This window comes from Antennarius striatus, chromosome 9, assembly GCF_040054535.1.
Source record: "Antennarius striatus isolate MH-2024 chromosome 9, ASM4005453v1, whole genome shotgun sequence".
NCBI lineage: Eukaryota > Metazoa > Chordata > Actinopteri > Lophiiformes > Antennariidae > Antennarius > Antennarius striatus.
Genome location: NC_090784.1, coordinates 20,313,191 through 20,326,222, shown reverse-complemented (window position 1 = coordinate 20,326,222; position 13,032 = coordinate 20,313,191). Strand labels below are relative to the sequence as shown.

Below are 13,032 nucleotides of genomic sequence, written 5' to 3'. Positions count from 1 at the left end.
GTGAGCAGCAGGCCCGTTGATCAGAGGTGACGCACACGTGGGAGCAGGGGGATTGGGAGACTGATGAAGCTGTGATCCAAACACAAAGCTCTGCTCCTCCACAACAAAAACCCAAGAAGGAACACATTCGTCCGAGAGAATCAACAACTCGAAACACAGGCGAGCGCGCATAATTAGCACTATAGACGCAGCCAGCAGAAATATGCTCAGGGCCCGAGAAACAGCTCTGCAAATTCAGAGGAACGTCGGGATAGACGAACGCCTTTGTGTTCAGACTGTCAGCAGGCAGATCGGATCCTTTTTTTTTCTGAAAATCAGAAGATTCTCGTTGCGGGAGGAACAGATTCCATCTGAAAATAGAAGCAGAATGAAATCCTGACAAGATGAGTGACATCCGTTGGGGTGGAAATAAAACAAAGAGGAGAATTTGGAATTATTTTTGTTTGGTTGGATAGAAGACTGGACCAGCATGAATGCAAAATAACAGAAAAAAAACTTTAATTAAATAATCAGAACAGCTCATAAAACCCAAACTATGTTCAAGTCCTGCCAGAGGATGTAAGATAAATACTGAACGTGTGGCTTCTCTTGAGCTTATTTCTATTATTTACAAAAAATAGTGTCAGCTACTCAAGGCAGTAAAGTTATATAACGGTCCACAGTCAGAACACGTTCCACGTGTTGGTTCACATCGCGTTTTTAAATTTGCATTTTGAGATTTAAAAGGTTGGGATTATTTGCTATATAAAACGATGAACATCAAGTGTGAATCAGTCGTTTCCTTCTCAATAGGAATCTACCGTTGATGTAAATATATTATCAAGATTACTTAAATTGTTTGGATAATGACCTCCATCACCAGCCTTATTCTTAATATATGATTGTGAACAGATTCTACCTTATCATCAGTAAGTTTGACCTAAATAATCACATAAACTCCCTTAGATTAAAGGAGCAGGTCACCCAAAAAAAAAAAAATTACTCAATTTAATCACCTCTTATGCTGATGGGAAGTTTTGGTCAAGTTTCTTTGTCCACAAAAGATTTCTGGAGTTTCACAAAAAAACATTCCTTAACACCTACTGAATACAATGATTTAATATTAAGAACTAGAAATAGCTAGTCTAGCTACAGGTGTGATCTTGCACATGGTGCTACATAACAATTAAGTGTAATTTTCACAATTATGTTCATTTATCTCTGCCATTAAATTCCATAAATAAACACCGTTTTTGCTTTCCACCAGAAATATGTGAAATAAGAAACTTCACCCAACTTTCAGTCGACGTACAGAAAAGCAGGCAATGACAGATTTATATTTTTGGCTGAGCTGTTACAAAAAAAAACAAAAAAAAACACACAACACAAATATTGTGAATGAATAAATACATAATAATCTGTAAAAGTTATGACTGCATGGTTTTGTTTTTTAATAGGCTGTCCATAAACCCGGCTCACACAATGGATTGTTTCACTCTGCTGTGTCAGCAGAAAGTGTGTGAGCTCAGGTCTTTATGCTGACATCACTCATACACAGGTGAGTAAAAACCTCCAAGTTGATCAGGTCACATAAGAGCCTTTAATTATCGGTGCCCATCCATTCGTGGGATCCCCTTCATAGTCAGCTGAGCGTTACTTCTGAGCGCCGCCGAGGCAAATCCCCTTAATGGAGAAGTGTCATGAGAGGAAGGTGTAAACAGAACGTAATAAATAAATGTGGACCACCCCGATGGCTAATTTCTTCATTAATGCTCACCGACGTTCCCTTGGGGGGCGGGAGGTGGGGTTTGCCATGAAGAGTCGCGTTTCATTTATCGTCGCTATTAGATCTTGTGAAGTGTCAGATACACACAGGTAGTCATGCAAGTGCCTGGGATGCATTTGTCAAGGTAGTGTTGTTTAGTTTTCATGATGAATGGATGAAGGGATGCGAGCTCGGTCAAGAGCCATGGATCACTGAACCTGTCTGCACCGAGCAGGCTCCTGGCAAAGTTTGATGCATGGCCGGTGCTTCACAAGTCAAAATGGTAGCATACAGGTATCGGTGTGTGTGTGTGTGTGTGTGTGTTTAGAGATATGGAGACGAAAAAACCTGCAGTATCGTGTCGTAAATTAAATTTTTAAGCCTCCCGTGTGTATTCAGAAAAGATCAATCTGATCACACGTGTGGGAAATAGGTCGGTTAATCGACTATGACTTGAAGACGGAGATTCCAGGGGCGTGACAGCTCCCATGAGCAGCAGAACCTTGTGCAGTCAAGTCTTGCATTGATGGTATGTTGGATGGCGCCTGTCAGTAGTTTTTTGTTTGTGTCGGTGTACATTCTGTAGAGCAGTCAGCCCACATCCGCCATCATCTCGGTCTCCCTCTGTGAGCCTGTTGCTGAAAAGACATAACAGGTCCTTTATTGCCAAAAATGTCACGCCAAAGAAAAAGGCAGATCTTCTTTTTTAAAGATCCGCCACAGTGTCAGAAACACTCATACTAAATACGTTTTTGTTGCTCTGGGAAAACTGTCAATTTTGAAAAAACAACAACAAAAAAAACCCCCCAAAACTGCTGTTGAGTATTGTTGAAAGAAACACACGCTTCAGACAAAAGATCAAATTGTTTGTGAGACAAGGCAGGTAGACGTAGGTCTATAGACATCCTCCAACGGGAATGAATGGGAAGCCTGACACCTGATGTGCTAAGTGTTCATCTGGGACAGAACCATGATGGAGATCAGTAACACAGTAATCCCTAGCTTGTACGCACTTCAAGATGCACGGCTTCACTACATCACGGATTTTTAGTAGGTAGTACTTTGAACAGTCTATCAGAGTGTGGGAAAAGGTAATACGGATAGAAGGTGGTTTAATATCAGTATGGGGAGGGTTCATAAACATTGAAATTACCGTAAATAATAGAATGAATAGTTCCTCGAAATTTCGTTTTTCGAGAGTAATGAGCGATTAATGTGTTAAAAATAAAACATCAGGCATCTATTGGCTGCAACTTGAAAACATTGCCGTCTCACTCACCTGTCTGGGGTGGGTGAAATGGGTGGGGTGCCCCTGGGTGTGCCTGTGTGCATTGACATTTCCATGATGATGATGAGGATGGTGGTGATTGGGGGGTAAGGTGGCGTGGTGGTGCTGCGCGTTGGGTTGCTGACGTACTGGATGGGGTCGCTGAGCCACCGGCATGTTGACCGGCGGTCTGGGGGGTTGATGACCTCTGTTTGGGGACCTGTGCTGGATGCTCTTCTTGGGGAGTGCCTGAAACTGAGCCAGGGGGATGACGGGAGGAGGTGGCGGCGGGTGCTTTTCAGCGGGGGCTTGCGCCTGTGTCCCGGGGTGCTGCAGCGCCGCCTGCGTCTGTTGTCTCCGGTTCTGGAACACTTGAGCCCGTTGGGCGTGGGCTCTGACTGCGTCCTGGGTTAGGTTACTGGCGACGGGCTGGGCGGCAGGCTGCGTGACTGGAGCGGCGCCTGCTTGGCGAGGTTGACTGGTATCCACGGCGACAGGCCGCGTTTGCGTGCCTGGGCCTTGAGGTGGTCTTTGGATCGGTACTGCTTGGAGTTGCTGGTTCATGAATGCCTGGGGAAGATGATTGGGGTCAACCAAAGCTCTAGTGTCCGTCATCTGCAGTGGAATCTGTCCCTGTTGGGTCAGGGGTCCTTCAGGCACAGCGGAGACACCTACAGACACCTGCTGGCTGGTGACAGACCTCGCCCGGGAGTTGCTGTGTGTGACTTCCTGTCTGGCGGCGGTCTGGCTACCAGATAAACTTCTACTGTCCGGTTGGGCAGTCCTCTTTCTTGTGGGAGGGGTTCTCTGATTTTGATGCGCAGCCTCAAGCAGCTTCACGCCGCGGATGTTCAGGATTCGATGACCGATGGAAGGAGTTTCCGTCCGATTGTCCACCGACGATTCATCCTTTCTGGGGGGCGTTCTCCTCCTGTCCTCGGTTTGGCTGTGAGCTCGAGACTGAGCTCTAGAGTTTGGTGTTCTGTCCTCCCTTGGGGGAGGCTGGGCGGTGTAATCCGTAGCGTCAGAGGTGATCTCAGCCGTATTCTCTCGTCTCTGAAACGTCCCGCTGGGGAACGACGGCGTCGCCCTGACCCGATCCCACGGCATCTGCCGGCGGGCGGAGCTCCCCCCGGTGTCGCGTCTGTCCGGGCGTCTGATGGAGCTCCTGCGAGGTTCCGCCTCCTGCTGGTACGTCTGCGTTCTGGCGTTTCGGTGAGAGACGTTATTGCCGTTCACGTGCGTGAACCCAGTTGGGATGAGATCCGGCTGACCTTGGTGGAGCGTTTCTATCTGACCATTCCACCGGGGGTCACCCTGATAGGGCGGCACCTGTTGCATTATGGGATTTAACTGCCCTGCATGTGCCAAATTTTGTTGGGTTTCCAAAATGTTGTTATTGGTAACAGGAAATGAGCTGTCTTGCTGCGCCCGCTGCCCGTTGTTCGAGTATGAGTTCAGATTGAAATGAATGGTGGGCATTTGCGCGTTACCGTTTTGTTGGGCGCTTTGCGGTAGCGTGTTCAGGCTAACGTGGACCGCCTGTGGCTGAGCGCCGCCTTCGGGAGCGCCGGTCTGTATGACTATGTTAGGATTTTGCTGCGTTTGCGCGTTAACATTCCGAACGTCGGCGTGTGTGAAGGCAGGGTTGTCGACGCCGTTGTGTGGTGGTGAATTGGCGTTCTGAACAGACCCGTGCAGGAACCCGTTCACTATCGCTGCTCCGTTGGGCTGATTTGTGTTGGAATTATGCAATCCGTCCAGTTGTAGCATCTGTGGGCTGCCGCGGTTTTCACGAGGGGCCGTGTAGAAACGGGCAGGTTGATGTATGTTTGTGTTGTGTTGATAAAGGGGGGGATTTGGAGCTGGGTCCAAATCCCTTGCACCATTAGGCCGTGGATCTGGAGGCTTAATGGGAACAGATGAAAAATGAGGGGGAGGGGGAAAGAAGCAATATGGGGGTTTATTTGTGAGCGACCCTTTAGCTCCATCACATGGCAAACATTGAACTAAAATCAATCAGATGTATCTTTACTGTGACTCACCATGATCCTGGGATTTTCTTTGACTCTCTGCACTAACGGTGGATCCTCTCTCGTTCCTGCAGCGACAACAGCAAAAAAAAATTATATATATATATATATATATATATATATATATATATATAGAAAAAAAGTATTTGTTATCATAGTGGAAGACATAAAAAGTGTCAAAAAAGATGCTCATATTCACACACACACACTCACCCCTCCTCCTTCGCACTAGAAAGACGACCAGCCAGATGATGAGAGCGATGATTAAGAGCAGCAGCAGCACGGAGCCAATAACGATCCCCGCCACCTCGCCTCCACTCAGACAGACGTCTGAAATTAAAAGAATAGCAAGAAAAAAAGAGGGAGAATTCATCAAGATACGAAGTTGGGAGAGATAAGAGGATGAGAAGGGAGGTGACAGTCCCTGAATGTCTGACTACACTATCCAAATCACTCTCCCAGGATGCTTTGCTGCCCCTGTCCTGTCGAGAAGACGGATTCAAGGAGGTCGTCCAAAACCAACTGTCGTCATTACCGGTCCCAGAGTTCACCTCCATCGTAACTCACCTACGATGGTCAAGGCTGTCTCCTGTTCCGACGTGCCGGTGGTGACGGCGTTCCTGGCCGTGCAGACGTACCGCCCACTCTCGTCGGTGGAGAACGTCTGAACGCTCAGCACGCCGCTGTCCGGCTGGGCGGTCGACACCGGCAGTCCGTCAAACGTCCAGGAGAAGAGCGCGGGAGGAAGGGAGTCAGACAAGCAAGTCAAACGCACCATCTGTCCCACCATCACGTCCCCTTCCCCCACACAGTCTTTGGGGGCTTCTATGGTCAGCACGGGGGTGTCGGGACCATCTGCATCGGAGGACGTCGGAGTTAGCATAAAGAAAAACATGTGATTCCAAAGAAGTAGACTCAAAATCACAGGAAATGTATTCTGATGAGATGCTGACATTTTTGTTAATTTGGGGTCATAACTTTCTAGACCTCTTGAACCGTTGGGGTTCCTGCTTTTTTTTTTTTTTTTCAGAAAGCAGGAAACGGGTTTCTGGCACAACTTGACCTACGACCATTCTGGATGATGCGTTTTGGCTTGTGGCCTTTATGATGAACCCTACGACCTTTTGAGATCAATTTTTGACAAAGCCTGGCCAAAGATTTCCTCTGCCTCCAGTGTTTACCGATAGTTCACTAGCTCTGGATTTAGCAGATGAATTATGAAAGTCATTAACGTCTCGTCTAAATTTAACTCTCTGCCTCCGAAATGAAACGATCTGCAGTATCTTCTTTTATGCAGTCAATCCAGTGTCACTGGGTTCTGGACTATAGATCATCCTAAAGATTCCAGATCAAAATCTCAACATAGTTTTTAAAGAATGAGGGGTAATTTCCTCTGTGTTCTGACAATTCATAGTCTGATCGATCCATTTTTATTTTATCTAAGAAAATCACGAGTTGCACCTCCAACTTTATGAACTTTAATCAGAAAAAAGGACGGGATCATCGGTCTAAAATTTATACAATATGCTCTGAATGTGATAAAATATGCTCACAATTAAAATGATATACATCTAATTATTGCCAATGCATATTTATGGACCACTCACACAAATTAAATCCTGATGTGGAACAACAAATCAAATATTAGTAGGGGCAAGGAATTTAACCTGAAAGATTAAGAGATTAAAATTATTCTAAAACTCCTTGTGCAAAACGGACAGATTTATTACAATTTAGAGATGATGACAAGGGAAGACTGTCTTTTTTATGATTGGTCACATCATTCCCTGATGCCTGATTTACAGCTTATGTAAACTCTGGCCAGCTGGAGGACATCCGAGTCAAACCATAAAATACTTCTCTGTAAAATTTGCTTGTGTTGAACTTGATAGCAATAATATTATTTTCCTTACTTCAGTTGTAATTGGGTAAAAAAAGGAAGGATGCATAGCCCAGACATGGGATACTATTATGGCATCAGAAATAAGGTACGCTGCAGTGCATTATGGGTGCCAGAAAAAGCGATTGGTTCTTGTGTTGATCGGTGCAAACTCACAGAAGATGGTGAGTCTCTGTGTGTCCGTTTGGGCGCTGACGGGGTTGCTGACGGTACATGAGTACTCCCCGGTGTCGCTCCGTCTGGCTGGATTGATGACCAGCGACCCCCCAATGATGGTGATCCGAGAGTCGTTACCGATGGTGACGCCTCCTCTGCCCCATTGGTAAGAAACGCCTGTGCCACCGGTCAGCGAACACATCAGAGACACATTACCTCCTTCTACTGCTACCGAGGGAACGACCAGCGTCACCCCGGCAACCGCATCTGCAACGAAAGTTTAAGAAAGAAATTAAATCACACGTGTGTGTATGTGTGTGTGTGTGTGTGTGTGAGAGAGAGAGAAAAACTCTCCAGGAAAGGTTCCTATATAGGTGCTACGATTGTACGTATAAGGGCATAAAAAAAAGCTAACGAGAAAAGTTGGGAGTGAGAGAACAATTGAGGGCAGTTTTATGTTTCTGTTGAGGATAATTTGCTGTTATCAAAGCAAGTGAGAGTGGAGAAGAGACAGGATTCAGCGAGAGGCACAGATGGTGAATAAGGGGCAGACGGTATGAGTGGTAGCCTAGATGCCTCTTGGCAGGCAGCCTGAGTTAAATAATTGGAGAGGGAGACGAGGGGGCGTGCAGACCGAAGGAGGCCGTAACTAAGAGAGAACCACGTCGCTATAACAGCAAACAAACAAAAACATTTGAGAAAGTACCAAATAGCTCTAATCACTCGCATTTTTTTTGTTTGTTTTTTTTACACTCTTTCCTGCTTGGCCTGCTTCTCAGCGAACGCTAATCGTATGCAGGGGTGTCGCAGACGAGTAAGCGGGAAGTTGTGCTTTTTTTTTTTTAAGGATGCAACTTTTCCAGCGACGATCATCTGGTGCTTTCGACGATTCGGTCACCACCACCACCACCACCACCCCCACCCCACCACCCGATACCCCATTAGAGACTGTGGTAAGAGGGATGGGGGAGGTAAACCGTACTCATCCTTCCGGCGTGGGCCGCCAACCGAATGCAGACGCTCCTGCAGGCGGGTTCTGAATATAAATGAATGCTGAACTGTTTTGCGTCCGCGATGCTGCGTTTATCCTGCTACAGTATCAAACATCTAAGAGCACGAGCAACGCATATCAAATGAGTTTTAATTAGCATAAATCCCTGAGCCGTTTGCTTCAACCCCCTCCTCTTTTTTCATTAATTTCTACCTCTCCTACTACGGGTCACTAATTTCATTATACCTCCCAGACTAATTCTCTCACTCCCCAAATCCTCCCTTTCTTCTCTTTACACCCTTCTGTTCCTCCCTAAAATTATTGCTTCCCATGAAACCTCCCTCCTCCCCCTGCACACTCCAATAAACCCCAGCCCCCCCAGTCTTCCCTCGTAACTGAAGTTACAGACACTCTTCTTTATCTCTTACCAAACACACTCAGCTCAATCGATCTGGAGTTGGATCCCAGGCCGGTGGTAGCGCTGGGGGTCACCTCCACCGTGTAGGTCCCGGCGTCACCGAGCTGGGCGCCTCCGATGCGGAGCTGGTTGGCAGAGATGGTGACCCTGCCCAGGAACTGGGGCACGGCGTTCACTGTCGGCTGTCCCCCAGCAAACAGACCCAACGTGACCTGTTCGTACTCCCATGTCATGGACAGGACGTCCGGCACCGTCAGGACCGTGAACACGATCTCAGAACCGGTCTGAACCAGCAACGGGTCGGTCTGGAACTGGATCTGGACCGGATCCTGAGTCAGCACATTGGCAGGGAGGAGGACTGAACAGGAAATCAAGGATTGATTGGTTAGAAACGATGTTTTATCAAGTGAAACACCAAAGCAGACTGATGTTGCTTTATTTTTATTTTTTTTAAAAATCACATTTTAAAAAGGAAGTATTTTTACTCTTCTTCAACGAATTTGAATATTAATATCTTCTTGATCATCAAATATAAGATAACTAATCAGCACAAATGTTATCTTTACACCAGTGTTGCTATGAGTTCAAGAGTCACTGTTCATTTATATAAATACACCATTTGTAGCAGAAGACACATTTATATTTAGACTCTAGGTTCTTGGTAGATAACAGTAAAATTCACCCAGTTGTGTCTGCACCCATCTGTCCAAGATCAGCAAATTATGTGGGGCTTTTGATGCAGACAAGATGGTTTTTTTTGGGGGGGGGGATTTAAGCGGATTTGCCTGCTATTCTTTCTTTCCAACTTCAAGTTCCACAAATCTTACAAATTTATCACTTTTTGACTTTTTTTTAAAAAACCAAATCAGAACTAAGCGTCAGTCTGGCCTTTGGCTTTGTCACGTGATCCTCGATGTCCACACAGTCCTCTAAGTCCTGGACTGGGGGACCGGAAGTCAAAATATTTGTGTTTGTGAACTGGCAGTGGGAGGGGGCAAGTTCACCTCCTGAGCACTGCCGAAGTGTCCTTCAGCAAGGCACCGTCTCCTTATCAGCTGCTTGTGGTGCGCCCATTCTACCTCAGCTTACCTACAGGCCGTGTGTGTGTGTGTGTGTGTGTGTGTGTGTGTGTGTGTGTGTGTGTGCGTGTGCGTGTGTGTGTGTGTGTGAGACTGTACAATATATACATAGGTGTGCGAATATTTGGAGTGGAAAAAAAAAAGTAATTTCCCTACGGGGCTCATTAAAGTATTTATTTATTTATTTATTCAATAGTTGCTTGTCAGACCAGCTCTATATGTAAAGTGCCATGAGATGATTTCGGTAATGCTTTATAAATAAACTTTGATTTGATTTGAATAACAAAGTTAAATCTTGAGAGAAACAGGCGGTGAAGCTAGCAGCTAACTTTATATCCACTCATAGACGAACAAGAACAACAAGATGAGACACGAAGGAAAACCAGTTAAATGATGTGGAAATAATCATTAGTAATCAGAAATGATATTAAATATGACACTTCTACGTCATGTGGCTGTTTTTAGATGGGCACATGGAATGTGAATGTTGATTATTAGAGAACAGGCTTGAATATAAGGAGTGTTCAGTCTGGCCCGTTTCTCAGCGTGGCATCGAGTGGCTCTTTCAGCTTTTCACCAAAAATAGCTGCAACATTCTTTTAAAAGGCAATGATAAAATTACATGCTAACATCTGATTGCTGAAAGTGGCAGATGTGTTGAGTATTAAACTCATAGGTTCAAAGTTCACGTATTATTGATGTGATTAGAAAGTCACCACGAAAGGCTAAAGACCAAAGGAGGAAATAAACCAAAAAAAAAACCCAACAAGTTTTCATTTAAAGATTTGTTCAAATTGATCACATTTTCCAGTCTTTCATCATCTCAACCAGTTGTGTTTAAAATGTCTGCAGATCGACAACATTTAAGTGCACTCTTACATGAAGTAGAACACTTTTAAAATCGATGTTTGAGTAGCATATTGAATTAAAGAGAATTAAAGAGATTCTTTCTTTTCTGCAGAGAATAAAATCCATGAAAACCCAGACGGGCCTCAGAGGGTAAAGAAACATTCGTCCGGTCACCCTTTCCTCCCGCGGCGATTTCACAACAGATTACATAACACGCTAAACACCTATTCACTGTTTTCCTTTGCCTGCCTTAACATAAGCTGTCAAACTTTTACTACATGTTGTGTTTCATCTCAAGAATCAGCGGCGCATAGGCGGTTTTTCAAAAACAATATCGTACAGAATCATTGATTTGACACATTCTGGCATTTAGCCCTTGTATGCTGGTTCTCCATTTGTGAGTAAAGACGGTAAAAAAAATAATCCACTTTTGTTCAGCTGCCAGTCCTGTCTGAATTTACAACACACACACGCAAGAGGGAGAGAAAAAAACCTTCAGTTTTACAGAGCTGCCATATAAATGGAACACTCTGGCCAATGAATTATGGTGAATCAAATCAATACAGTCTTGATCGGTCTCGCCGGACTGTCTTTACACGGTTTTCACAGAGTGGAACACGTCGACAGCCAAGGGCAACGTGGATTCCAGGTTCCCACACCGACTCGTTCAAGGCAACAAAAGCGTTCAGCGTCTTCAGAAGGCTTGTTATTGTTTCAACACAGACAGAAAAATAAAGAGTCATGAGTCAGAGGTGAGGAACGCCCGTGTGTGACGAAGCACGGTATCGATGCAGGATTTATTTATTTTTAACAAGGTCTGAATAATTCAAGTAGTTTTTTATGATTGCACAGCGAGCATCGTATTTACAAGTCTAACTAGTTTCAAACTATGCCATTATTAAACGCGTTTAGTTGTTGAAGTGTAGCTTGAATAAATGATTGCAGACGTCATGCATCATACTGTGGTTACTGAACTGAACTAAAACTGGAAATAGCACAGATTAAATAGCAACTAAGAAGGCTTTTACTTCCTGTCAATGAACTTGAGGTTTCAATAATTGATCTAAAGGATGTAGCTGTTCAGTCTAAACAATGTACTTCTATTTATTCCAGAATATCCACAGAAAGACAGAGACGTAACCACAAAACTGCAGGCGTCGAAGTAAACAGCTTGAATTTCCACTTGAATCAATCATTCCTGACATTAGTTGCAGATAAATATCTGGGAAATTAATATTTGATAGGGATGAAAATCACTTGTTAAATTATACTTCATGCGCAAATAACTTTTATGAAAAAAATGTAGGTTTTAACTTTAATGCATGTCGCTGCAATAGAAAGAACAGCACATCCCAAGCAAATCACTTCTGCTTTTTAACTTTAATGGAACCAAAGTCCAACATCAATACCGACGAATGGATCTGTGAGTCTGGAGAAAATTGATTGGACAAGTAAATCACACATTTGGTACCAATTATGCAATCAAAGGATTTTTTTTCTATAACTTTGCTAATCATCAAATCCATTTAAAGATGAGAAATATATTTTCATGTCTTAGTGGTGGTGGTATTAGTGGTATTTTAATCAAAAAGCATCCATGCTTATTTTTCTTTTCTCAAAGGGTTGGAACATTTCAAACAGCTAGTAATTGTACTTTTTAGCAAATGTTTGTGAAGAGCAAAAAATATAGCATTTGTCGCTGTTGTGGGTATTTATAGTTGTATGGCTGCACATGTCGAACTCATCCATAGTCAACTGTGGTTCAGTATTAAGTGTTTACTCAAAACTAAGACAAACAATTGGTAATAATCCCTCTTAATTTCCAGAACTATTAGTCAGGTGTGTTGGTTGTTTATCAATGATTAACATCTATTTAGTTAAGCATTGCTGTACTAAACCCACCCATGTCAACAAACACCAAAAGGCAGAGCAGTGGAAACAAGAACTTCCTGTTATGTTCTGAATAAGTCTGAGCGTTCATATGTCTGAGCCTGAGAGGGGGCCTTGAACGCATCATGTCACTTTCGTATTCGGCGCACAGACGGGAATGCCGCCGCGCAGGTTTGCGGCCGATCGGGATAAGAAATCTTCCTGAAATACTGTATAATTGTTTTTAAACGTGTTGGGAATAACGCAGCTTCTCCTCCGTGACCCGATTGTTTCCGAACAGAACCGAGTCCACAAACAGTCACCTCCAGGGGTCTGAGACCCGCTCGGACGTTTCTGTTTTAAAGGAGAAGGAACGTTTTACCTGCCAGTGACAGACTGATAAGAAGCAGAGGTCGTCTCATGTCGTCAGTCAGGCCGTTCTGTGGAGAGATCAAACTTTTTTTTTTAAAGTATTCAAATCTGCTTTTATAAAGTTTATTTTAGCAATCTGGATCATTTTTAAGCGGCTACTGTTGTGATTTCTTTCCCTGATAAAGAAAAACTGTCTCCTTTAAGGATAGTGTAATAAATATGGAATTAAATGTGTGCGTACCCGAGTATTTTCCCCCTGCCGTCATGTTGATTTTTGTGCTGTTAGAAAGTTCCGTTTCGTTTTGTGTGCGCTTCTTTTCGACGCTACTTCCTGTTTCCTCATGATCTGCCTTA

The 13,032-nt window shown here is 44.2% G+C and overlaps 1 protein-coding gene across 2 annotated transcripts; it reads right to left on the bottom strand.

Moving 5' to 3' along the window:
• Nucleotides 1-437: 437 nt before the first annotated feature.
• si:dkeyp-97a10.3 (uncharacterized) lies at nucleotides 438-13,027 on the bottom strand. 2 transcript variants are annotated; one of them, XM_068323812.1, is made up of 9 exons: nucleotides 12,920-13,027; nucleotides 12,689-12,746; nucleotides 8,520-8,867; nucleotides 7,101-7,367; nucleotides 5,612-5,899; nucleotides 5,258-5,374; nucleotides 5,057-5,112; nucleotides 3,024-4,919; nucleotides 438-2,376 (listed from the first exon to the last, which is right to left on the bottom strand). In XM_068323812.1, exons 2-9 carry the CDS (start codon nucleotides 12,726-12,728, stop codon nucleotides 2,353-2,355), a joined length of 3,036 nt encoding a protein of 1,011 aa, XP_068179913.1. In that variant the 5' UTR covers nucleotides 12,729-12,746; nucleotides 12,920-13,027; the 3' UTR covers nucleotides 438-2,352. The 2 variants fall into 2 exon arrangements, with proteins under 2 accessions (XP_068179913.1, XP_068179912.1); XM_068323811.1 differs by having other exon boundaries at nucleotides 439-2,382.
• Between the last annotated feature and the right edge of the window lie 5 nt (nucleotides 13,028-13,032).

Excerpts from the sequence above, each read along its gene's own strand:
- si:dkeyp-97a10.3 (XM_068323811.1), bottom strand. The coding sequence starts at position 12,728 with ATGAGACGACCTCTGCTTCTTATCAGTCTGTCACTGGCAG. Across the intron at positions 7,368-8,519 it reads GATTGAGCTGAGTGTGTTTG|ATGCGGTTGCCGGGGTGACG; the intron begins GTAAGAGATAAA and ends CTTTCGTTGCAG. Across the intron at positions 5,113-5,257 it reads TCTAGTGCGAAGGAGGAGGG|GAACGAGAGAGGATCCACCG; the intron begins GTGAGTGTGTGT and ends TTGTCGCTGCAG.